The sequence below is a fragment of the Rhamphochromis longiceps genome, linkage group LG22 (assembly GCF_057381845.1).
Source record: "Rhamphochromis longiceps isolate RC_006_pf linkage group LG22, R_longiceps_female_GT1.1, whole genome shotgun sequence".
NCBI lineage: Eukaryota > Metazoa > Chordata > Actinopteri > Cichliformes > Cichlidae > Rhamphochromis > Rhamphochromis longiceps.
In genome coordinates, this window is record NC_140577.1 from 15,583,776 (window position 1) to 15,610,528 (window position 26,753).

General features: G+C 39.1%; 1 protein-coding gene across 1 annotated transcript in view; it reads left to right on the top strand.

The window, feature by feature from the left end:
• The window catches only part of csmd3b (CUB and Sushi multiple domains 3b), a 417,790-nt gene that overhangs the window by 328,948 nt on the left and 62,089 nt on the right, over positions 1 to 26,753 (top strand). The window contains exons 21-38 of the mRNA XM_085395224.1: positions 2,630 to 2,818; positions 8,044 to 8,144; positions 8,327 to 8,395; positions 8,537 to 8,693; positions 10,422 to 10,613; positions 12,792 to 12,918; positions 13,029 to 13,231; positions 13,557 to 13,748; positions 14,086 to 14,224; positions 14,811 to 14,998; positions 19,180 to 19,298; positions 19,499 to 19,574; positions 19,680 to 19,796; positions 22,944 to 23,057; positions 23,153 to 23,248; positions 23,528 to 23,731; positions 24,057 to 24,181; positions 24,728 to 24,824. Coding sequence (XP_085251350.1) covers positions 2,630 to 2,818; positions 8,044 to 8,144; positions 8,327 to 8,395; positions 8,537 to 8,693; positions 10,422 to 10,613; positions 12,792 to 12,918; positions 13,029 to 13,231; positions 13,557 to 13,748; positions 14,086 to 14,224; positions 14,811 to 14,998; positions 19,180 to 19,298; positions 19,499 to 19,574; positions 19,680 to 19,796; positions 22,944 to 23,057; positions 23,153 to 23,248; positions 23,528 to 23,731; positions 24,057 to 24,181; positions 24,728 to 24,824 — 2,505 coding nt within the window. The remainder of the gene's footprint in view (positions 1 to 2,629; positions 2,819 to 8,043; positions 8,145 to 8,326; positions 8,396 to 8,536; positions 8,694 to 10,421; positions 10,614 to 12,791; positions 12,919 to 13,028; positions 13,232 to 13,556; positions 13,749 to 14,085; positions 14,225 to 14,810; positions 14,999 to 19,179; positions 19,299 to 19,498; positions 19,575 to 19,679; positions 19,797 to 22,943; positions 23,058 to 23,152; positions 23,249 to 23,527; positions 23,732 to 24,056; positions 24,182 to 24,727; positions 24,825 to 26,753) is intronic.

Sequence of the window (26,753 nt, forward strand, 5' to 3'; positions counted from 1 at the left end):
TTTATACCAGAAAAGACAATTACTGCCTCTTAAAATGAATGTTGTAAATTATAAGTCGCAGCCTTACGCCAGGTTGTAAAGTCACTAAAGAAATGCCATTAAGTTCATTTATGTGGCAACTTATCACAGAGTGCTTCTAAATAATAAAAATGGATATTCAGTGTTCATAGGATCGAATTTCTGACATACTCACAGCCACAAAAGCACAAACGTCTTTAGTTTAAAGCTTAAGATGAAGTGTGAGTGCTGGATATTTTATATGTTATGAATGAATATGATCATTACCTAATTTTAAAGACTGCATGTGCTTCTTCAGCCCATGTCAAACATTGTACCATGCTTTGTCTGGCCACAAGTTTAATATTGAGAATAATGAGCCTTCTTTAAACTACAGACTACATATAAAAGATGGGCATGGTTACCATGACTACATGCAGTAGCTGAGAAGACCCAGTTAATTAGTGCTAAATAATCTACAAATAAAATCCTACAAAATGATTCACCAAAGAGCACAAACATCTTAGAAAAACCGACGATAAAACGCACATAAAGCCTAGTTATTTATACGCTAATTATTTTGGAACGCTTCACACCAACACCACAGTTAGTAGACTGTGCATTTAGCATTTATGTCTGGTGTAAAATTCAACATTTTACAATAGAAGTCATTGGAGTCAAGTGACCTTCAAGGAAATGCAGTTTTATGGCAGTTGCGTTGTTGCATTGGCTTCATATCTCACAACCTTGCTGTAAAACCACTGAACCAACTTACTATTTAGTGGCTAGTTCAGATATGCTTTTGCTCCAAAGTGTCGATTTACTTAGCTCTAAAGATTTCCTGAAGAAGAAACAAAAAGGGATTCAAACTGAACCTTGCAGATCTCTACAAGTCATAATCATAGAAAAAGAAGCAAGGCCGACCTGGACGTGTTCACCCACTGCCTACATAATTCTCTCAGTCAAGTAACATCTGCAGTGACGAAGCATTATCCATGTATAATCATCTACAACAACAGACTGAAAATTGCCAAAAATAATATATGTATCCAAAATCTTAAACAACTTATTTTATAAACTTTGGTTTTGAAAACTGTTTTAGAAATTGGCCTCCAGAATACTTTGGGGGCTGAAAAAGTTTCTTTTTTGTTTGTTTTCCCACAAGTAGATAAACAGATAATTATTTTCATGCCAGCTTTTTTTACATCTTAACATTCAGTTGTGTCTTCTGCTGTTATTGACTTTTTAAAAAATGTGTCTTCTTGGGCCACACGTGAATAACTCAACCAACGAACTGGTGTGCTCAACTCTAAATTACTTAAGAGTGCGAAAGGTGCCGAGCTACAAAACACAGAATATTATGAATAATACAAAAAAAAGTTTTGCTGTACTCTGTTGTTGTTGTTCTGATGGGGTTTTTTAGTTTTCACTATCTAAACTGACATCTTACTCCATAAATTGAGGACTACGTCTGTAATCTTATAAATTACTACAGAAAAAAGCAGATGGCTACACAATATTAATCTGAGAGCAATCCACTATTAAATGATGGTATGTGAGGAAAGGGAAAGAACAAGATGAAGACAGGAGCCCCTAACCTCATCAGAGGTCAGAAACATGCTGTTTTAGCTCTTTTCTCTTTAATGCCACCCTCCAATCATGCTGTCTTCTGATTTGCTGTTGCTCAGTGGCAAAGAGAAGGTTTGAAGAGCAGCTCGGTGGGGCTTTTATGCCCACAGTACCTATAATGATCATATTAAGAACATCCTACATCAATGATATCATGCAGAACCAGAAGTAGATTAAAAAAAAGGATTGGGTCTTGTGCCTAACTGTCCTTTCAGTACCCTCTCACTGACTCTGTAATAAAGGAGCAGTGGCCTGACTACACTGAGTGATATTTTACTGCCACCCAGATGGCATAAGCTGACTCTCAGAGTGCAACACATGGGAGGTGTCATGGGAGATTTGACTTGGCAGTGTTAAAATTCTCAACACGCACTTTCTTTCAGCAGTACACCCTAAAAAACACATCACATCATCAGTCTTAGCCAACTGAAAATAGCTTTGAGTCTCTATCTTGCTAAACACAAACTCAACAAGTTCAGCTCAGGGCGTGCTGGAGTCGACTCAGATCGAGAAATCGTGCCCTTCTTGTTCATTCCTACAGTCATGCAAGGATTATATTTTAATAGACTACATATTCAAGAGTTTCACAAGAATTACTGAATTAATTAAAAGGGCTTGTCCAGTGAGAGGGAGAGACTTCATGCCCATGAATGTATGCATGCATTCATCCTTTGGCTAATCCGAAATTGTTATTTAAGATTAGCCCAAGATCTTGGCCTCATTGTAAGTATTTACATTATTAGCTTAGCTAATTCTTTCATATTGCTTGCGTAATCACAAATATTATCATGCACTTGTTCCAGAATTCTATAAATAACATTAACATTTTATGTATTTACTTGCAGAAATTATGTCATATCTCCTACAGATAGTATGTGTAACATATGTGTCTGGTTATGGCTTTTTAGTCAGAAGTAAAGAAAAGTTATTTTACCTTTTGACCTGCTGTCTGTTAGTTTATAGTAATGTGTTCAGTGTCATTCAATTATTATTTTTTCTGCAGAATATACTTTGGAGCCATGTGAGGACCCCGGCATGCCTCGTTTCGGCAGGAGAAATGGCTACAGTTTTGGTGTTGGAGACACTTTGTCTTTTTCCTGTAATATGGGATACCGCCTGGAGGGTTCACCAGAGTTAATCTGTCTGGGAGGCGGGCGAAGAATGTGGAGCGCCCCTTTACCTAGATGTGTCGGTACGTGTTTAATTGTTACTGGTCAGGTGTCGTGGGTGTCTAGTTGTTTGTTTGTGGGTGTCTAGTTGTTTCAAATATCATAAATAAATAAAAGTAAAAACTAGAGATGGACGGATCCGATATTACGTATCAGTATCGGTCCGATACTGACCTAAATTACTGGATCGGATATCGGAGAAAAATAAAAAATGTAATCCGATCCATTAAATATCACGAAAGCACCTCACAAAACTTGCAACACGCCGTAACTCACCTCAGAACGTTAGCACGTCGGAGCAGTATGCATCACGTGATAGAGCGGCTGTGGCATGCGGGACCTGTCGGTGGTCTGGATAGCATTTGGAGCTTCGCTAGCAACCCGGCATTTCATCTCCGACAAAGTTATCCCGAGAGAAGTAAAGCAAGTGTGTAAGTCCATCTCTGAATGTTTGTAAAGCATTCCTGCGTTAAGCTTAACAAGCGACTGCCTCTCGCTCTCCGGCTGCTACTTCAATTGTGAAACTGCTTAATGATCAGCTGATCGGCTTTTCTGTCGCGAGTCCGTGTCTCTTGTTTGTTTTTGGCCCACTTTGCACCAGAAAGAGGAAACCAGCGGCTGAACAACAGCAGCACGTTTAAGCTTGATCAGCTATTGTTAGAATGTATTTAATATTACTTTCTACTCCAGGATCTTTTTCTACGTAGCTGACGCTGGTAACTGTGCAGGGGCGGATCTAGCAAAGTTTAGCCAGGGGGGCCGATAGGGCATTAACAGGGAAAAGGGGGCACAAAGACATACTTTTCTTTCTTATTCTCATTTAAAATGTCGAGCTTTTAATAAATAATTATCTGACACCCAAAGTTTTAATTTGATGTAAAATGAATAGAAGTCAATTACTGTATATAGTGACTATTAAGTCTAATATATATACCCTAGTAAGCTATAGTACTTTTTACTTTGGGAAGGTACCATCTGTGCAGTCTGCAATTTTGTTGAAGAAAGATGTTGAATCTATTTAATATTTCTTGAAAAATAATTGATTTCTGTGCATTTTTTTTCACACTGCATCAAATTAAGGTTGATTACGTCGATTAAGCATCATGAGGTGGAGCGTGAGGGGTGGTTCCCTATTTTTTATTTATTTATTTTTGTTGTTGCTGGGAGTTGGAACCTTATTAGTTAGGTTGCTTAATATTTACGCTAAGTACTCTTTAAAATACCAGAATAGTGAGGATGGTGTAGGTTTAAGTTTATTAGATTGATCAGTATTGCTGAACTATGAAATATTTTTTTTGTATACAGGTATAACAGAATAGCTTTAGTGTAGTTGTTGTTTTAAACTTGAGTATGAACTTGCAGACTTGCAAAATGCAGCAAGATATTTTAAAAAACAGTTTTGTTGATTAAAAAACACTATATCGGATTCATATCGGTATCGGCAGATATCCAAATTTATGATATCGGTATCGGTATCGGACAAAAAAGTGGTATCGTGCCATCTCTAGTAAAAACCAAACACATATATATGTATCTAATACATAAGATCCAGTAATAAAAAAGTCGCAGTGAACAGTTTAGTCCAGTGGTGCTTAAAATAAAACAAAAACAAGTCATGTCTTTATATAGTTGTATAAAATGTCTCAATAATTACATAAATTCAAACTCTTAAACCGATGGAAATCAAATAGAAATAACTAGCAGAACACCCACTGTGAGATCAGGGGAGCAAGGGACCAAGTAACCCTTCCCATAACAGGGTAACTTGTGCAAACCCTGGAGCCAAGCCTAGGGCTTGAAGGGAAGTGCTTGGTGCTTTGGTCTTAACCCTTGGGGCTATGCTGTACCCAGTCTGAAAGATCCATATGACCTTTCTACCCACAAGAGGGAATATAGAGTACTGGAAAGATGAGTCTGACTGCTAGTCAAGCCTCAGGTTCTGGAGTTCATGAAACATCAGTCAGCTCTTTACATTCTTAAGGATACAGCCACGTCCCTCATGCTGCCCTGTGGGGAGTGCAGCAAGAATCAGGAGTGTCTGGCTCATTCCTGCAAACTATTCAGTCTTCTATAGCTGTAGCGAGAGTAGGATTTCCATTGTCAGCTATAATTCAGCAACCAAATTAACATTTCTACAAGAGCCTTACCCAGTCAGAAGCAGCTCAGGGCAGAGCCTCATTGAGATGGTTTGGGTGTCTGACTTGGACGACCCATGGGTGAGGCATCCTAAGTGAGGTGCTTGGGGTATGTCCCACTGAAAGGAGGCCCTGGGGAAGATCTAGAAGGTGATAGAGAGACTGTATCTCTTAGCTGTCTTGGGAATATCTTAGTGTGCCCCCAGGAAGGATGAGGTCCGGGCAGGACAGATGGATGGATGGATAGATGAAGAAGTAAATAGTGATTACAGTTAAAAAGTAACTCAGCTTCCCTTGATATAATCAATATAATTTATTTCCTTACCCATAAACCAACACAAGGCTCAGGTCTTTTGAAAAGGTTGTTCTTCCACCTATGAAGTGAAAATTATAATTGACCTCTGGCTGTAGCTACAGAAACATCCTTAATGTTCAACTGTTCCAAAAAATAAATATTAAACGGTCAGTCCAAACTTAATGGTACTTCAGAGAACAGCGTTTGTATCAGCCAATTTCCAATTAGTGGATGAGCAGAAAATGCCAGAGATATTTCTTCAGGAGTCCCTAGCAGGCTGACATTTATGTCCTGTTCACATTGCTTTATCACCTTTTATAATTTTGAAATTTACTGGCAAGGACATTATCTGAAATAATACAGATTTTTTTTTTATACTGGAAAAAGTTGTAATTCCCCCCGATACTTTAATACTTGTTCAATAAACTGAAGTCATAAAGCTAGACAGAAAACAATATTAAGATATACACACTATATAAAATCTTTGAGACAAGAGATTTGAGACAAACATCTTCGAAGTCAGAACACAGACTGAGAAAGGCTTTTACGATGTGATAAACATGCAATCAGATTTACAGTAGGTTTATGCACCATATTGAACACTAATCCAACTCAGTGTAACTGTAGCACTATGCCAGTAACACACACAGCAAACAAAAAGTAGCATGTACTACAATGTGAAGTAAAAGCCCAGTGTTTGAATGCATGAAAAAACAAGGATGGTGGTTTTATTATTAAAATGTATACTCAGAGTGGCACAGATTGCACTAAAAATATGCCTATTCGAATAAAAAGTCCTTCACCTGTGGACTGGAAAATGTGTTTCTATGCAAGGCTGTATAATTTTTTTTAATAATTAATCAATGCACAAATGAGCAATTGGTTTAAAGGACAAAATAATAAGTTCCTCACTAGGTTTTAAAAACATAGAATAAAAACAAGCAGTTCATATCTTGGATGCCACACATGCACATTTTTTGTCAAGGAAAATGCATTTAAATCTAATTTGTTTGGGCTAATAATGGAAGATGAAAGCAATCACACTGATTAAAAAGAAGAAGAAATACTGAAATATCATGCTTTTTGCCTGTCTGTGTCGGTTTTGAGCTATTCTGGGTGTATAAGGACTACTCAGGAGATTGTCTTTGATCAAGGCACTTTCCTCTCAATTGCTACCTTTACTCCAGAGAATTACTACCGCCTGCTCTTAAATAGATAGGATAAGTCTAATTTAAAGCACAAGTTTATCAGTGGGAATCATTATCATGTACAGTTAACCTCAGGGAATTCAGGCGAGAAGTGTGTAAAGTAAGATTTGATTTGGGTACAGTTAGTAGTATCTACAAGTGACAGCAGTAAAAGCACATAGCGAAAGAGACTGCATTTCTGCACTTGCTCATAGAATTAGTTATCTTACACATAATATTTTTGAGAAATTACAAAGAAAGCCAGACCAATCCAATTCTAGTAAAAAGCAGCAACACTATACGACTTTTTAATTTTAGGCTACATGTGAGTAGATTTTACTCTACAATCTAATTTTCAGCTTTGCATGATGTTCTCAGCGCCATTATACATGGCTTTGGTTCCTTCGTTCTTTCATCGGCGTGACAAGACTTATAATGCAGAAAGGTGGGAGTGATGTTGTGTGCTGCTGTTCTGGGGTGTAGTGCAGTTTGCTATATTTAGTTTCTGCGTATTGTGTTGCATTGCTGCATGATGGTACACATCACAGTTGAAGAACGGAGGAAGAAGGAAAGATTAGAGGACCAACAATAGGTTTTTCTTATGTTTTGGCTATAAAATAACTTTTTAGTTAGGGTGGGTCTTTTGTTATTTTAATTAACTGAGGGATATGCTGTGCAGGCATGAAGTATAACTTTGGTGGTCTGTGTTTGTGTTTTAACAAGTGGCTCTTTTTAATTCTTTACAGCATTTTTTTTTCCCCCCATGAAAGAGTTGGAGAGCTTCCAGAGATGTTTCTTTGCAGTTTGAGAAATACAATGTTCTTTTGTCTTGTTTTTTTTTTTCTACTTTTTTATTATTATTTCTGGATGCCATCAGAAGCGGGAGGAAAAAATAAAAAGAGGAAACAAGAGATGGAAGAGAATGAAAACTCAGGAGAAGTGGAAAAGGAAAGTTGATTGAAGTAAAGGGGAGCAAAGGAGGCACTATTCATAGAGTAGAGAGAGCGCAAGAGGGAGGAAGTTAAAGAGGAAAGAGAGAGAGAGGGTGAAGAGGTAATTTTCTAAATGGAAACTATAGCAGTGTGATTTATTGACGATATGGCAGCTGTAATACGACCATTACACTAGTGGAGACACAGAGAGGGAGAGGGAATGAAAAAGAGAGGAAAGGGACATAGATACTGTACATGGAGGGCACGAGTAAGAAGTGCAAAGAATAGGCAACTTCAGGTGAAGTTTGCAATCTTATCATTCGCATTAACTGATATATGGGGATTTTTAAAAAATTCCTACAGCCTTTAGTTAAAATATTTTTTCATTTATATTAAGAAGAAAGGAATTTGACTGATTATTACTCTGAGCACAGCCTGCGTTCCCCCTAGCTGCACAGAAAATGGGCAAAAACTTTTATCTGGTAGGACCAAACGGCTTTAAAAAGCCACAAGCCTCTTTAGTAAGCTGCAAAACATAGCTTTTGTTTATCATTAAAGCTTTAAATGCAGGTCAATTTGCGGCACAACAAAAGCTTGTTCACATGACCACTCCACATCATTATAAGCCTCTTAAGAATTAAACCAATGTCTCAATATTGTGCATTTTTTAATTGTCTCCTTTCTGTCCTCTGTCTTCAGCGGAGTGTGGTTCTTCAGTCATGAATAATGAAGGGATACTGCTCTCTCCAAACTACCCAATGAACTACGATAACAACCACGAGTGCATCTACAGCATCCAGGTCACAGATCTTAACGTTTCAGGATATACATGACATGAGTTTTTATTGAGAAAAATAATGGTATTGATCATTGCCTGTGTTTAAGAGATGACAAATGTATTACCAGTCTTCAAACCTTTGTGAGGGTTTGTCACCTGCTATGTGGGTCATTAGTGCTCATTTTGATTTGATGTTGACCTCAGGTTCAAGCTGGGAAAGGAATCAACATCTCTGCAAGAACCTTTCATCTTGCCCAAGGCGATATACTCAAAGTAAACTCACTCACACATACGCATATGTGGTCATTGCTCTTGCCAGATATCAGTGTCAAACACAGATCAGCAAAAATAAACGAATTAAATTAGTTCATGCTGCATGTGATGCATCCGGTGTGCATTTTGCTGTTCTTACAGATTTATGACGGTAAAGACAACACAGCCCATGTTCTCGGAGCATTTACTGGATCATCCATGTTGGGGCTGACGCTCATTTCCACTTCAAACCACCTCTGGTTGGAATTCTACAGCAATGCGGAAAACACAGGAGAAGGATTCAAATTGGTGTACTCAAGTAAGTTAGCAGTGAACACCGCTGTTTAGTATAGAGCTAAGGCCTAATCTGTTTCTCCAAGACTTCTTTGAAGATTCATTCAGGAGGTGACAAAAGAACCCAAAAGAACAACATGTAAAGAACTTCATGTTCCACTTGCCTCAGTTAAGGTCAGAGTTCATGAAATGGGAGTTTTAGAGTGGCATAAGACTTAAGTCAGATTGAGATTCTTTGACATGACCATAAACAGGCTGTTCATGCTCGTATCTGAATTAAAACAATTCTGCAAAGAGGAGCGGGACAAAGTTTCAAGGCTCACTGCCAGTTATCACAAATGCCTTATTGTACATGATGCTGCCACAGGTGATATAACCAGTTATTAACTTATTAGGTTTAGCAGACAATTACATTTTCACACAGGGCCAGGCAGGTTTGAAAATCTTTGCTTAATAAATAAATTAGTCATCATTTAAAAAGCACATTTTGTATTGACTCTGCCAGTATCTTTGTCTAATCTTTGATTTTTTTGGATTATCTTGGGCAGATGTAAATACATTTTAGCCGTATGTCTCAAATTATTAACCAGTTAGATGCCTCATGACAACTGCTGATTTCTGATAAATCTAACAGGCTCACTAGAACAGTTTAACTCTAAACGGTTGGATGGATCACAGAAGTAAATGTGAATTTTTCCACTGAAACGATCAGAAGAAACATGTCGCGTTTGATTAACAAAGCTTTCAGCGTAGGACGAAGTGGTAAAGGTGTGTTTTGATGTTCACCAAAGCACACCCACATTTGGCAGTGCCCTCTTAGACGCACAGTTGGAATTCTAATTGTTTAAATGGTGTCATGAAGGGTGATAGCTTAGTATTATTCGCTTTGAAGTTGTGTTGTCTCTGTACTGTGTTGGCGCAGAGGATGGCTTACTTAGACCTTTGCTGTTTTCATACTTTTCCAGGTAGAAGTTATTTTGCCATGTAAAACAAAGCACATTAGCAGCAGCAATTTTGAGATTGTAGTACTTTACCTCTGTTTGTTTGGTGTTACATTTGATATAGAGGCTGTAATTCAATGAAACTCCCGAGATGTGGTCGAATGAATAATGCATGGTGGTTTGCTTCCTTATACATATCTAGCAAAGAGAGAACAATTTTAGATAGGAAAACTGTTCACACTTCATGTCAGGATGATGACAAATGTGCAATTGTTGCTCAATAGTAAGTATAGCTTTCCAAATAGCCATTTTTTAAAAGGATTTAGACATGCACCTACAGCAGTCTGCCAGGAGATAACTCAAATCCCGGTGCACCTCGTCTTCCAGGTAATGCCGTAGATCAAATCCCGGTTATGGTCTTATAAGGATAAGCTATTTATATACCTATTCATATCTCGCTCTCCAAAACTGCGAACAAATTTTCCGAATATTACCATGGAAACTGAGCTTACACTGACTGTGAAAAACAACATTAAATTGGATAAGGTGTATACACGCTCCAGTATCATTCCTAATAATGGTATGTCTCATGTATCTTTTTCAGTTTCGTTATTAAAACGGGATGAGAGCTTAACAGGATCTGTGATACCAGCATGGTCATAAACAGAATCCTTGAGTGAGCCAGATATTAAGGGAATATTGCTGCGCATCTAAATAAAACTAATTCTGTTTCTCTTGTGGGCTTTGGATTTCCCTTAGTGAGTTTTTTAAAAAGTACGTACTGTGAAGCTCTTTTTTATGACTCTTTCTAGGTTTTGAGTTGTCTCATTGTGAAGACCCAGGCGTGCCTCAGTTTGGCTTCAAGGTCAACGACCAAGGTCATTTTTCTGGGAGCAGTATCACATATAGATGTGAGCCTGGTTACACTCTACATGGGGCTTCTACGCTGAAGTGTATGACGGGTGAAAGGAGAGCCTGGGATAACCCTCTGCCTTCTTGTATAGGTACGTCCTTTAGTATCTGAAGCCAATAACACTGTGAAAGAAGGTCTGATGAAAACACACAAACACACACAGAGATTTTTGAAGGCATGCAGAGTCCTCCACAGATGCATTGTGTTTCCGACCTTGAATAACATTCTTTAATAAGCTTGGGAGGGAGAGGTAATTTTATTTCTAAGATTTAAATTGATCTTGTTGCATTTAATGCTGTGTAGTGTGTGTTCCACAGCACTTACTTGAATAGATTCAGAGTTACGCGATAGCTGAAAAGTGTGTTGGTATCATTTCAATAAAAAATCAGAGCAGGATCTTTCCAGTGAATGAACGTCAATGTAATTATAAATTCTTTACGTCTGTGTATTGTGTTCTTTAGCTGGGATGGCTATTTATCTAGAATTCAGCTAACACACACACACCTTTAGGTATCAGGAAGCATAATTATACAAGGTTTGCTCTGTAATAGATTAGAAAGTGACTTGCAGCTTTATGCAACATTTGATTGCAGGATGTTAATTCAGTTATCTGGAAGGAAAACAGATGGGGGCCAATTTCCTGTAGAATCACCTTTCTTGATTTTCCCTGGATATCACACGCTGTTGTAGTTTTAAAGTCCCAATGAAAAGCCTATTTATTCGGCATTATACCACCTGGAATCCCTCGGCCCAACTGATGCACTACCTCTTCTGCGGTGGCAGATTTTCTTTCTGTTCCTGGCGCCTGCCCTTATATTCTCCCAGTGCTGTGTTATGTACTCAGACATGCCCCGACATAAAGCACACATAACCTCCAGGCAACTCTCAGCACACGAAGAGCTAAGCGACAAACACTCTGTTGAGAATTTCTTCATAAACTCATTTTATTCAATTTGATTTGGCTTTGTTTAAAAGCATTCTGTGGAGCAAACTCCCCACTTAGTATCGACACATTGCTTAATACTCAATTATGCCATCGTCGCCTTTTTAATTCATTTTCCAAGGTTTCAAACTGATGCAAAGCGACCGTCCGAAGTATTGATATCGAGAAGTCGACCGTAGTCTTTCACTGGCTGTGCAGTTTCGGGCTTCTCTCGCTTGGAAAATAAACACACACTCACATATTTATCAGTGTACTGGAATGAAATACCTAAAACGCTGTGATTTGAATATTATTTGAACTTAATTCGGATGTGTTGTTATTCCTTCCAGTTAGCACATGGTTGAATGATTGCATCCTCTAATTAAACCCAAACAAATGTTAGGCTTATTTAAAGTGACAAATAGAATGGCTGCTGTTGCTGCTTTGCATGGGAGCTATAAGCATAACAGCCAGTCCAGTGTTTTAGGACCTTTTTTTTTCCCTTCACTGCTGCCTCTGAACTTTCTGATTTTGGATTCAGACTAATAAGTCTCCCTCCTTCACACTATCAATAATGAAAGACTCATAAAACTACTGGCTGAAATGCTCTGACTTTATATTTTAACAGTGACACGCTGTGACTTCATCTAACCTCCAGTCTTAATATTATATTTCTTCTTCTTATTACTCACAGGTTTTCCTTCTTTACCCCCTTGGTTCTCTCCTTTTCTCTCCCTCTTTCCCTCTCCCTCTCTCTTTCTCCGTCTTTTTTCCTTCCAAACTCTTAATATCGCTCAGATTACCTGAGATAATATATTCCAGTGATGAAGGGAGGAGAGCCTGAGGGAGGGGGAACATGGAGAGGGAGGAAAAGCAGAGAGTGGATGAAGATTGTGAAAATATATAACCGAGAGAGACAAAGAGAGAAGGGGGAATTATTTTCTGTTATATAATGTGCTGTGATTTCTTTAGGGAAGAATGCAAGATCAGCACTTTGTGTCTTCTTCCTCCTCTTTTCTCCTCTTCTCTTCATCTCCTGCGTGTGATATAGAGTGAGAAAGGCAGAGAGACTCAGCGGATAAGAGTTAGCTTCTTTCTTTATCCATTTGTCTCCTTGGTGATCGTTTAATCAGTGGCCTCTGAGGTGCACCTACTGGATCTGATTGCCTTGACAAACAATTGCCACAGACAGATAAATGGTTGGCTTGTGACAGCGCACATACACACACATCAACTGGCCATCGGTTGGGCCGCGGTGATTTGTAATGTTGTCACAAAGGCGCTAATCAAAGAGATGTTTACAGTTTGTTTTAAAATAAGTGTGTGTGACGTTATTTATCCCTGTAGCGGAGTGTGGGGGTCGTTTTAAGGGTGAGTCGTCAGGGAGGATCCTTTCCCCCGGATACCCTTTCCCATACGACAATAACCTTCGCTGCACCTGGACCATCGAGGTGGACTCGGGAAATATTGTGAGGTACAGATGATCGCATTAAGGCTTTTGATCGATACGTTAAGCATAGTGTAAACTCATGTGTGAAGTGAAACATATTCTTGCTTTAATTAAACTTTATTCTTATTTTACAGCCTCCAGTTTCTGGCCTTTGACACTGAAGCCAGCCATGACATGCTGAAGGTTTGGGATGGGCCACCTGAGAATGAAATGTCTTTGGCAGAGCTCAGTGGGTCTCTGCTCCCTGAAGGAATCCACTCGACCCTGAACACAGTGACGGTTCAGTTTGAGACTGACTTTTACATCAGCAAGTCTGGATTTGCCATACAGTTTTCTAGTAAGTGATGAAATTAAATCTAACCAGAAAGATATCAAATATAACAGATAGGTATCATTTAGACTACTGTTGTTGTGTCTATGCTCTTCAATGGGTAGTTCCATCAATAATAAAGGGAATAAAAAGCTATATAATTATGCTGCTTCAAAGACCTTCACCTAACTGGAACAAAATTAACTTACGTAGGACCCATTAGTTAGTGGAAGTGGTGCTGTTTTTATGCGTTGGGTTAAAGCATTAGATACCTGGTGTGACACAGTTTTCTGTAATTGTTCCCCTCTTTCTCCTCTATTCCCTGCTTTGTTCCTATCCCCTATCTGTCCAGGCTCAGTAGCTACAGCCTGCAGGGACCCAGGAGTACCGATGAATGGCAGTCGTAGTGGAGATGGCCGTGAGCCGGGGGATTCAGTGTCCTTTCAGTGTGACCCAGGATACGAGCTCCAGGGGGACGACAAAATAACCTGTATACAAGTGGATAACAGATACTACTGGCAGCCCAGCCCACCTGTCTGCATAGGTGAACACTCCAACTTTCATATATTCTATAGGGACGCACAATAAATGTACTGCATATACAGCTGGAGGTATTGTCTCACTCAAGGACACATGTGTCTTTGACTTAAAGGAGAGCTGTATAAAAAGGGCACGCTTTATTCTATTCACATATTTTCATTCTTCTGCTATTTAATGAAGCTTTTCATTCAGTAGCAGTTTTCTCCACACTCTGTTGCATGGTACACAAAGGGTTTTGTTTTTTTTTCTGTATGGTTGAGCTTGAGAGAATATTTAAATGTTATGACATTTCAAGGCTTTGTCAAAATGAATGTCAATCTTGACCTGTGTTCCCACTTTAGCTCCTTGTGGAGGAAATCTAACAGGCTCCAATGGATTTATACTCTCTCCGAACTACCCGCATCCTTACCCTCACTCAAAAGATTGTGACTGGCTCATTGCTGTCAACCCAGACTACGTCCTGTCACTGGCCTTCATCAGGTAACCTACAATGCTACTTTCCAGTTCAGCTCGATTGAGCTTTTTAAAACCTCTTTACTAGACAAATGTTACTGCCGAGTGAAATGTGAAATGGAATGACAGTAGACTAAAAGCCTGTCCAAGCTGAGCTGGCTCCATTTGAAGACTGAAAACCTGGATATCCTTTTTTGCTGGCAGTAAGTTCTAATACTAAATTTTCTGGCAATCATTTCAATTTGGACAAAGTGTTGGAGCAACAGACCAAAAGACTCTTTTGTAATGGGTTGGTGAAAATTACAATTTTTAGGGTATTTTTCCTGCAGGTAAACGAGAGTAAAGTGAAATAATCAACCTCGTTTTTGCTTTGTGCAAGATTGAAAACCATGTAAAATTATGACTTTTTTTCAAGAAGTGGGAACTTTTGCATTTATGTGCTTTGGAAATCTATTGAGCTTTCACCACTTTCAAAAGCTGTGCTTGCTTTGTGGTACGAATCACAAACAAAACAACTCTAAAAACCACTGAATTCATGGTAGATACTTTGTCCTTGAATTTTTGTTGACTTTCTTTCTCTTCCTTGTTTGTCTCTGTCTTCCTCTACCTTTAGTTTCAACATTGAGCCAAACTATGATTTCCTGTACATCTACGACGGTCCGGATAGCAACAGTCCGCTCATTGGTAGCTTCCAGGACAGCAAACTCCCAGAGCGGATAGAGAGCAGTTCAAATACAATGCTTTTAGCGTTCCGTAGTGATGGATCGGTTTCTTACACTGGATTTCACCTGGAATACAAAGGTATAATGGTCTGCTAACTGTACCACATCTCTCATTTAAATTGAATTCTTACTGAATCAGGCAGCACCTAAAACTACACTTTGCATTCTCACAGAGGTCATATTAATAACACAGGCAAATTTTGATAAAGTTTAATAGGCAAAGAAATTTGAAGTATAATCACATTTAAAGAAGAGAAAGGAGTGCATTTTTTTCCTGCAACATTTAATAGTTTATAATACCGTGCAATAGTCTTGGGTCACCTCTCATTTCTTTGTATTTTACTTTTATTTAGGTAAATCTATGAAAAATGTCAAAGATAACATAGTTTGACAGGCATAAAATAGTATTTTTGCACCAGCTAGGTGATTCTCAAAGGGCTGTTTGATGAAAACTTGACATGTCTTGTATTGTGTCCTTAAAAATTGAGGAAAGTGGACAAAGGCCTGAAACAGAACCTGAGAGATGCATCTGGCCCTTCAGTCTGTCTCCTACTGGCCAAAGCATGATCAGAAATGGTCTCAGTGGAAGGGTGGCTGTCAAGCGTATGTCAGACCTACACTGAAAATCAGTGGCAACAGGTCTTATTGTGAATTTTTGATTTGCATCAATGTGTGCTGACAGGCTAAGAAAAAAGATACAACAGTGAGTGCCTAGAGTCATCTGTAAAACACAGTGGAGGTTATGTCGTGGTTTGGAGCTGCATTTCAGCCATGGGTTGGCCTCCCCAGAGCTCAGACCTCAACAATATTGAGGCAGAGTGGGAAAATCTTGGAGAGAACAAAAGTTTGACAACACCTGCAGAAGGCAGGTGTCCTTCAAGAGTACTATCCCATATGGAAAAGATATATATAAATCTTGTAAAGTTTGTATCTGTCTTGTGTGAAACTTGTATGAAAAGCATACAAGAGTGAAAACAGATATAAGATCCCTTGAAAAATTATATAATGAAACTTGTATGTTTTGGATACTTACTAAAACAATATATGAAAGTAATGAGAAAGTGGCCACTTTCATGAGTAATCACATATAAGTTTTTACTATTTCTTTTCCATATGGGATTCCTCAGAACAACTCAAAGAAATTACAAGAAAGCTGTCACAGTCTGGCGAGGGCAGACTGTAGGTGTTGGCAAAAAGGACCCAAACGCAACTCCATAAACTGAACGTGGCGTAGATTTAACAGAAAATAAGCCGTTTATTGAGGCCAGCAAAAGGGGAGTACAAACAGCAGGACACAGGTGAACACTAAACCATAGCCTAAACTGGGTGAACTAAAGCTAAACATGAAAAACCTTAAACGGGGTGAACTGACATAGAATGCTGAAGTGAGGGTATGGATGAGCAGACGACCTGACAAATGACATGCAAAAACAGAGGACTTAAATACACACATGAGGTGATCAGGGGAAGTGGAGACACATGAGGAAACAGCTGACTAACATGAACCTAATGACAGGAGCAGTGAAGCTAAATACAAAGAACCAAGAACACACGACTCCTTCCAAAATAAAACAGGAAACATAATGAAACGCAGATATGACAACCAGAACTTGACAACGTAAGACACAGACATGAAACACATGAAGAGCAGGGGAGACTTAACATGGGTTGGAAACACGAGGGGGAATTAATAAGAACTAAAATCACCTAGGCATGGTAACAAATGAACTTAGAAAACCTGAAGGGCTTAACATAAACTATAAACATCAAAATGAACTAAAACTCAAAACACTGGGTCATAAGACCCAGGACCGTGACAAAAGCTTCCCTACGAGATTCGGGGCTGTGTTGAAGAATAGTTGGGGTCACGTCAAAATTTGACTTTCAAGCTTGTTAGAATCGTACAAACCGTGTTTCCATGTTTTCATGCACCAATATCCAATTTTCATAGAAAAATATACAAAAATGGAAGTGGCACACTACAGTACATTTACCTAACTATATATCACTATATATATGGCCACTACATGAGAGTCAGTCTTAAGTTATTATGTTCTTTTCTGTTTTAAGGATACAAACAAGGAAAGTTGAAACATTTCAACCGCAAGGTTTTTTTTATAGCCATTGATTGTTGAAAAATAATTTCGAATCTTTAAATCACCTCTGCTTGATGTTGTTTTCTGTCATTTGTGTTTTTCTTAAAGAAAGCCATTTGGGAAATTACTTCAAGATTTCCACAGTAAACATAACAGAAACTCATGATGACACAATTTCAGCAGAATATAACAACAATATTTTCTTTTACCTCACACTAAGACCACTCACACGTTGGTGTATATAGAGCTGGGCGATATGAGATTTTTTCATATCACGATATGTTTTTTTCATTTCAGGCGATAACGATATCTATCACGATATAAGCCAAATAACTATATTTGTAAGATTTAAATGTGCCGTTGCTCACAAGTAAAATGTGAAATAATCAGCAGCTTGTTTTTATTTAAAATTCAAATTCAATTTTTTTTTTTTTATTTGTCACGTACACAGTCATACACAGTACGATATGTAGTGAAATGTTAAATATTTATTTCCCATAATAAGTTCAACAGGGTAGATGTACTTAAGGAACATGAGACTTTTTCAGATAAATAAAGGCAAATATTGCAAACTACACAAAAGGCAGCCGCTAAAGCGTTTAAGTTTCAAAATAGGACAAACGAAACAGACTAAATTGTCAATTCCACTTAGAAACAAAATATTAATTCTAAAAATAAATCTTAGTTTGTTTTACAGAAGAACAGACAAAACTGACTAACTTTTGTCAATATCAAATAAACTGAGAACTAAAAGGAAATTCTCAATCTCTCCTTGTTGTATAGCTGAGCTTTTCAAACAGTTTTAACAGTTACTTTAGTCTGACAAAAGCCGAATGACGAATTAGCGCTTCCAGTCAGAGACTGAGGCTACGTCCACACGTACACGGGTATTTTTGAAAACTGAGATTTTCCGTTTTCGTTTTAAAAAATAATCCCGTCCACACATAAAGGCAGAAATGAAGGAAAACGCTGCTATGAACATGCCAAAGCAGCAGGTGGCGCTAGATTCCTAACCGTGCAGAAATGTTGGCCAATCAGAAGTCTAGAAGCCTCGGTGGGAAAAAGTAAACAAAGCTGGGGCATAGAAGCAGAACCGAGTCGTATGTGTGGACGGACAGTAACTGTGTGTATATGTAAGCATTTAAACACTGCAGAGAGTAGAATTAACAGTAACAGTATTGTAGAAATTCATTTCACCGAAACAATAACGTGGCGCACAGTGTGACGCATGCACCAGTTTATTGTATTTCCAGACTTGCTTTCGGCACAATTTACAGTGCACGCTACTCTATTTTTGTCAGACTTGAAATAGCCGAAATACCTTCACACTACGGAACTTCTATGGCTCTTCCGTTTGACAATCTCTCCGGCATTGGAACCATCATCTGTTTTCTCTTCGGTCACGCTCTGTTGATTTTTCTAGTCGGCACACTCATTTCCTCCATTACCCGCTGGCTGCTTCCCAAACAAACACACGTGCGGCTTGGCACTTGTGCTGTACGTAACAAGTCACGCGACGTGACGCTGCGGCTGTGATTGGTTCGGCTCTGCGCTACTTAATTTGGATTGGCTGACCTTTTTTTTTTTTTTTTTTTTTTGAGGACAAGAGCGGCGAGGTCTATCGCGATAGCTTAATTTCTCTATCGAGTAAAAGTTATATCGCGATACATATCGTTATCGTTCTATCGCCCAGCTCTAGGTGTATATACATGTGTACCATGCTAAATTCAGGATGAAAGAGAATTATTGCTCTCTGCATAAAGTGCCCGTTGAATCAGTGTCTGTTGAAATAGTCTGTCAAGGAGGTGTGAGTTTGATTCATTTGCACAAAAGAGTCAACACTGACTTTGCATGGACTGAGAAATTAAGTCTTAAGTTGATGCTGGTGGCCACTAATCTTTTGGGAGGGGGGCCAAGGCCATAATTTACAAGGTTCATGTAGCACACAAAAGCCGGGGGATGAAGTTATCGTTCTTGCTCCATCTTGGCAAAGACAGCTAAGTCAAACAGACTGTTACAAAGGCCAACGGAATGCCTGCCTCATTTGATTATTGCAAGAGACTTAGTTATTATTAATTTGCCCTATTATTCATGTGTGCCTGTCACTTTTCCTTTGCCTCATGTTCTCTCTAACTCACACTTGTTTTTTCTTTACTCCATCTAGCCAAGCTGAGGGAATCTTGTTTCGACCCAGGTGTGGTTCTGAATGGGACCAGGCTGGGATCTGATTATAAGCTGGGCTCGACGGTCACCTTCTACTGTGAAGCAGGATATGTACTGCAGGTACAGCCACTTGGATGACTGAGGGGTTGACTGAATTTGGGATTTTGGGATTTGAGTAGCTGTTTCTTAGGTTGCTGGATGGATTGTTCATTGGTTTGTTGAATGGCTGGGCGGGTAGAAATTTTTAAACGGTGTTGGTTGGCTGGTTAATTAGTTACGTGGACTGGTTTTCTTACATTTTCCTTTTTGTCTGTTTACAGGGTTATTCTACTCTGACATGCAGTATGGGTGATGATGGCAGACCTGGATGGAACAGGGCATTACCTAGCTGTCAAGGTAAAAAAAAAAACCATATATGTCACTCACTCTATTTAAGTAGAATTTACTTGTATGGAATTCATTGTCACTGCTATCTGTTTGTGCACACGTCTGAATCTCCAGCCCCGTGCGGAAGTCGTTCTACGGGATCAGAAGGGACTGTTTTATCTCCAAATTTCCCGAGAAACTACACCTCCGGACAGACCTGCATCTACTCTATATCCGTACCAAGAGAGTTTGGTGAGCTCAACAACCTATGCAGTACATCGTAGTACAGACATGCAGCTGTGTTCAGCTTTGAAAGTTAAACATGTGGCCACAAGTTTCTTTTCAAATAATTATTGTATTGCTTTTTTTTTTACGCTGAAAAAAAAGAGCAGCATTAAATCTTTTCAGATTTATTGCGGGAATCTTGTGGCGCCCTCTGAAAAGCTTCCTCAGTGTTTTGAAAACACGCAGAAACATCAGTTATATTACAAGTGATAAAAAATGTGCTTTCTAGCCATTAATTTGTCTCTAGGCCTGAGTTTCATAATTGTAGTGACATTTAGAGATGAGACTGCCACATTTGAGTGGTGGTCTCAAAGCCAGACATAAATAAGGATATGAATATTATAGCAGATTCTTCATGTTACAGTGAGGCTGTGCTGAGAGGGTGATCATTAGGGGGGGGGGTAAAAGGCTTCTGCTGGAAAATAACCTGTAAATAATTCCTTATTTTTGCCACAGCTGTTAGGAGTTTTGTCTGGAATATTTTGGTATATTCATATCACTCAAAATTCAAGCTGAATACAGAATTGCATTTTAACGTATTCTAGTGCGACTCTAATCTACACGTGTGAGTGGAGCATCACTGTATTTAACAGCTCTGGAGAGAGCCTGCAAGTGGACACTAAGTTAGATTTGTGTTGTCGAACTAAGAATGCCATCAATGTGGAGATGGACAACTTATATTTGTGCCTACAATATCAGTTACAACATCATAAATGAACAACATTGTTGACTGATTATTAGAACTATTTGCTCATTGAATGTGAATTAAGCTTTAATAAACAATCAGTAATTGGTGGGTTATGTCCAATTATGCCCTGGTGGTGTTATGAATAAATCTCAGCTCTCCCTAAGGCCATGGATGGTTGATGTCTCATTATATTTCACCTCCATGTAGAAATTCTGAGTGAGAGGAGCTAACATTTGGTTGGTCTGCGTGTTGTATAAGACACACAGAGAGAGCCTTCCCAAAACTCCCACACAGAGTGAAAAGACAGATTGTTTTGTTAAGTTGCAGCACTGCCCATAATTTTTAAGCAGCTGTCATTCTTGTGTAAAATATCTTGTTTTTAATTACAGCAATTGAATGGTCCAGGCTGGAGGTTGCAGCAGTCCTGCTGTTTGAACTGTCAGGCGATCAGAGATGTAGGAATCGAAAAAAACTCGGCTGGTTAATGGTCAATGAGGTTTCTCCCTTCGTGCAAATGCCTCTTTCAGTTTTACCAGCACGTAGGGAAAACCCTGGGCATATGTCCTGTTGGAGATGCTATACCTCCTGTTGGATGATTACGTGGCAGAGGACACCCACTCAGGCAACTCATCAGTAGGCACGGGAGCTCCACAGGGATCAGCGCCCAGTTTTCTCTCCAACTGATGTTAGGAAGTAAAGAGACCTTTCAAATGAACAGTCAAACATTTAAAATCACCTGATTTTAAATTCAGTGGATCAGTTCAGACTTTGGTGGACTCTAAGAACTAGATGGCTGACCCGATCTCTAGGGTCTATATGATTTTACATGCAGAGGCTTTTCTCTAACAGAGAGCGATGAGGTTAACATAGCAAAGGACAACACTGCTGTGATCATTAATTCCTTTGTGTCTGTGAATGTCTGTGACTTTGTGTGGGCTTTTTTATTAGTACCGCTGAGGTGTGTTAGCTATTCCCTGTGTACCATCATACTTTATAAATTCATGAATCTGTGTGCAAATGTTGACGAATGTGTACTGTATTTTGAAACAGTTTCAGGTGTGAACTCCTCCGCCTGCTGTGCAGTATGTCAATATCACAGCAAGGAATGAGGGAAACTAATCGCTCTGATTTCCTAAAAATCCTTACATAGTGGGCAGTGATGTCTGCAGGCAGGCAGAAACCATGACATGCCAATAAAACATGACAATAAGAGGGTAGTTTACCATATAAAGCTAAACGCTTTCTTAATGATTTGTTTTAATCCCCTTTTTGACTGTGGGAAAAATTCGGTGGCGACTGAAAATCCATCGTTTCCATCCTGCTTTGCTTGTCAATAAAACAACATGAGAATTTTCACGAAAGCACAGAGGATCATGGGTGAGCCAGAGCTATGTTTCCGCAAAATGTGACTGAAACCTTAAAAGAGATCCTCAGAGAGAGGCAGCCTTGTATAAATTGACCAGTGACCTTCTTATACCAGCATATCCTTGGCAATGTTCAGATTTAATCCTTAACACCTCAGCCTTTGGGGCCAAAGTGAGAGCAAGGCGGGGTGTGGAGGTGATATATATGTGCATGTGTGCAGTGAGTGGAAGAGAAAGCTCCAGATCGGTGTAATTTATCCCAGAGGACTTTTTTTTTAGATAGGACATGTGCTTCGAACAATAAAACTACACCTACCAATTTACATCTTCAGGTTACTAATGATTGGTTTGATGGTACAGTGATCATTCGAGACAGAGCAAATTGTACCTGTTTGAGAAAATACCTCCGGGACTGTCTAATGCTACCTGCCCGTACAGCTGCACTCTGAAATTTAATCTTTTGTTACTGTATGGAAGTATTGGGTGTATTTCCTTCCTCCTTTCCTACACATCTGTCTTCCAGCGGTAGCATGTCATTAATTGCCAAGTCCCTGCAGGTGTTCTTCGCAAGGAAACGTGATTGGATCAGTTTCAGTGTGTGAGTGGCACTTCAGAGTTGACAGGTTACCGCCTTTGTTATATGGCTTTCACTCAAACTTGCAATACAGAAGAAAGGACAGAAAAGCGTCTTGCTCTGCTAGCGTACGTTACCAAATCCAAGTCGGTCTTTGCAAGATTAGCATCTCCCGCTAGCTGACAACACTGATACACTGTTGCCAATTGATGAGGAGAAGGGTGTGGGTGGCGGGGTGGTGGTGTTGACTACAGCATGATGAAGGCAAGGTAGCGTTTTGACTAATAAGTGTTATATAATTTTATACCAATAGTTGGCCTCAAATAGAAGGTGACACTGCAGCTTAATAACATTTAAATTAGGTATTACAGGTTAATTTTATCATTGGAAGGTCAGCAGCAGACAGTGGCATGGAATAATAAGTTGCTGCCATTCAGTTGCAGTTAATTCATCTCTTTCTCTCTTTTCTCCCCCATTTTTACCTCCAGTTCTCTTCGGCCAGTTTGTGTTGTTCCAGACGTCTCTTAATGACGTGGTGGAGATCTATGACGGACCCACTCAACAAAACACACTCCTGTCTTCTCTCTCTGGGTCACACTCTGGTAAGGATGGTTGATTTTAATTGTGGATAGTTGAACAGATGACAGTCACTCAGCCTCAGCCTCATAACGTGTTGTTGCTTCCACTTCATCTCTAGGTGAATCTCTCCCTCTGAGTTCAGGAAACCAGATTACAATAAAGTTCACCACAGTTGGACCAGAAACCGCTAAGGGATTTCATTTTGTCTACCAAGGTCATTATTGATATTATTATTGCCATTTCTATTATAATGATGAGCATTTTTTTTATTACTATGCATTTATTACCATGCATTACTGCATTGTTTGCTACTTTTTCAGTTAAACAGAACATTTTGATTGTACACATCATCTTGAGTATGCGTTTTCTCGCCCTTTGTTACATTTATTTAAAGAAAATTTTAATTTGAAATTTTAAACATGTTTCCCATATGCAGTGACAGTGATACACTTCAGTTTATTCACTGGGGCACTTTCTTTTTTTTCTCCTTTAGCTGTACCCCGGACTAGCTCCACCCAGTGCAGTTCAGTCCCCGAGCCACGCTTCGGGAAACGTCTTGGTAATGACTTTGCAGTCGGCGCCTTGGTGCAATTTGAGTGCAACCCCGGTTACACATTGCATGGCTCTACTGCCATTCGCTGTGAGAGTGTACCGGACAACCTGGCGCAATGGAATGACACTTTGCCAACATGTATAGGTAAATATGAATCTGAAAATCAGACACAGGACAGAAGAGTTTGTTTATCTATTTCTGAATGCAGTATCAGCATGATTGCACAGTAGACGCTCATAACTGAAAAACAATTTAAAACAAATACAAACAACTGCAATCCATATGCACTCTAGTCATATATGTTATCCAGATAGGCTCTTTGGTATCTCTTTCTGTTAAGGGCATGGTTGGAATGGCTCACTTTGTCTTGCTTTCCTGTAATTTGTCTACAAAGTGTTGTTTAACCTCTGGTTTTTTTCTCTCCTTTCTCCTCTACTATGCTCTGTGCACTCACTCCTCTCTCTCCCAGTTCCCTGTGGGGGCGTATTGACCTCTCGCCGCGGGACTATCCTGTCGCCTGGCTACCCAGAGCCATATGACAACAACCAGAATTGTGTTTGGAAGGTCTCTGTCCCAGAAGGAGCTGGAATACAGGTAGTAACTGTCACATGCTGCTTCCTGGCTGACCTATGTATCATTGGCTTAAAAGCTGAGCAGGCAGGATCTCAGGGAAGATAAGATATTATTAGAAGGATGAATGGATGGATGGTTTCTGAGAGAGGGGCCATCCAGAGATAACTAGATAGGATCTAATCATGAAAGATAAGGCCTGATTGCATGTAAGCTAAACTGCTATCACGGACAAATACAAAGGCAAAGATGCCTTTTACACAAGGTGCAGTCCCTTGAAATGACAGGCACCTCAAAGTGTTTGTATATCCCTTTGATTCCTTTCCTTCCAGCCTTTGATTTAAAAGTAGAATGATAATTGTTTTTGAAGCTGCTCCGTCTCAATAGATTGTTTTGTGAAACATTTAGATTAAAAACAGTATGTGTGGGTTTTAATTCTGTCAATTTAAGCTTAATAAACTGTTGAACATTGTACCAAATGCAGTTTCATAGCAATCTGGGGAATTTTACTAAAGACAGACAAAAAAAATCTAAGAATCACTTGTGTTTTCTTTTTTTCTCTCTCTCCAGATACAAGTCGTGAGTTTTGCCACTGAGCATAACTGGGACTCTTTGGATTTTTACGACGGTGCTGACAACCATGCACCAAGACTGGGAAGCTACTCTGGTAAACTTTTTTCCATCATTTTTTTATGGTGTTACTCAAGTAGAACTCTATAGTGCTGGGAATAGTTCAATATTAAATGCACTAGAAGTGACATACTCGAAGAAAATATGGGAATTTAAGATTACAATAATGTACAAGGTACATGCACGAGAGCCCACAGTTACGCTATTTAGTCTAAAAGGAGTGCAGTCCATCTTGTGTGAGATTTATTGAATTTGTATATATTTAGTGGATAACAATACTGCATTTTCTAGCACAGTACACCAGTAACCATCAAACAACCTATTTCTGATTCCCAGTTTTGCATCATTGAAGATCTATAGTGGGCTGGGAAATGATTACTAAGGCATTATATATTAAGGTTTATACTGCTCTTATGGAAGTAAGTCTGATACCAAGCAATTGAGTTTTCAATTAGAGATTGTTATGCTGTTTATCAAATGCTTCAGATAATTTCAGGAAGCTTTTCATTCCACTGATAACTAAACAATAAGAAGTGGATTGTATTTTAGGCTGATCACAGCCAGTCTTGACAGTTAAATAAATAAAATGTGAAATCTGCTCATGTGGCTCCCTGCAATTTGAGTTAAGCTGGATGCATTTAGCGTCTCAGCAGGAGCTGAGTTACATACCCAGTAAGGCCTGTGTCAAAAATCTCCTTTGAAAGATATGTAAAAAATATCTTTTGCAAAACTAATTGATCCTCTTACAGCCAAATTTCCCGTTAGGAGTAAAGATGATCTGTCAAACTCAGTATTAGTGGAATTATTCATATTTGTTATTGGTCCCAAAATTTACTGCACTGTGTTGTTAGCGAAACCTTTAAGATAACTTTTCTGCACTAATGATTTTCTTATCTTGTCTAAATGATGATATTTGTTTTTCTGCTTCAGTGAAAAGCAACAGTGTTATGTGAGTCATAAATCTGTTTTTGGGGCTTGCAGAACTCCTCTGTGTTGGATATTTGTTTTTGGTCTATATCTTTTGACTTATTTAAGCTGCTACTAAGTCCTGATGTGCTAAATAGAGGGCACGCTGGGCTTTCCATTGATATCTCATGTGTTTGGGTGGCTTCTTTTAGCTGCAAAGAGGAAGGAAATCACACAAGAAGTTCAATGGGAAAATTCCCTTTTCCTCAGTTCTCAGGAGGATTTACAAACTTATTGCTCTCAGTATTTGTGTTTTATACAAAATTGTTGATTTTCACTTGTACCTGCCATATAATTACCTGAAACAGTAAGCGGGTCCAATGCAGCTGCTCTACATTGCCTCATGCTACATGCATACCAGAGGAAACTGTGGCTAGAGACTGCAAAACGTCAAATTATTGTAACTGTGTCCAATGAACTTGCGATCTTGTTGCTTTTAAAATGGCTGCTTTAAACACGGGGACCAGCTCTGCGAACACTTGCTGTCAGTTGTGTCAAAATGGACAGAAAGACAAGAAAGCAATAAGCTGTGTAAGTTATTCGCAGACATCCTGCGTTAAAAAAAAATTCCCAGTCACTGCTTACATTCAGGGTCCTGACAGAACCTCATAGTTTCAAAACAGAAATTCAGAAATTGCCCCACAAATAGTGACGCAGTTGCTGGAGGACAGCGATTTAACTGCAGAATGACACAGGTGCACAACAACCCGCATTTTATTCAGTTCATTTCAATTTATATTTACTTATATAGCACCAAATCACAACAACAGTTTTCTCAAGGCATGTTTTAAGGTAAAGACCCTTCAATAATAAAGTGCTTTGCTGAGAGTGGGAAGGAAAAACTCCCTTTTAACTGGAAGAAACCTTTGGAATAGCCAAGCTCAGGGAGGCGCACTGGTTAGAGGTGAGGGGAGGAAGACAAGACAAAGTTAGGGTGTGGAGGAGAGCCAGAGATTAAGAATAACAATGATTAAATCCAGAGTGACATTTATATAGGAAC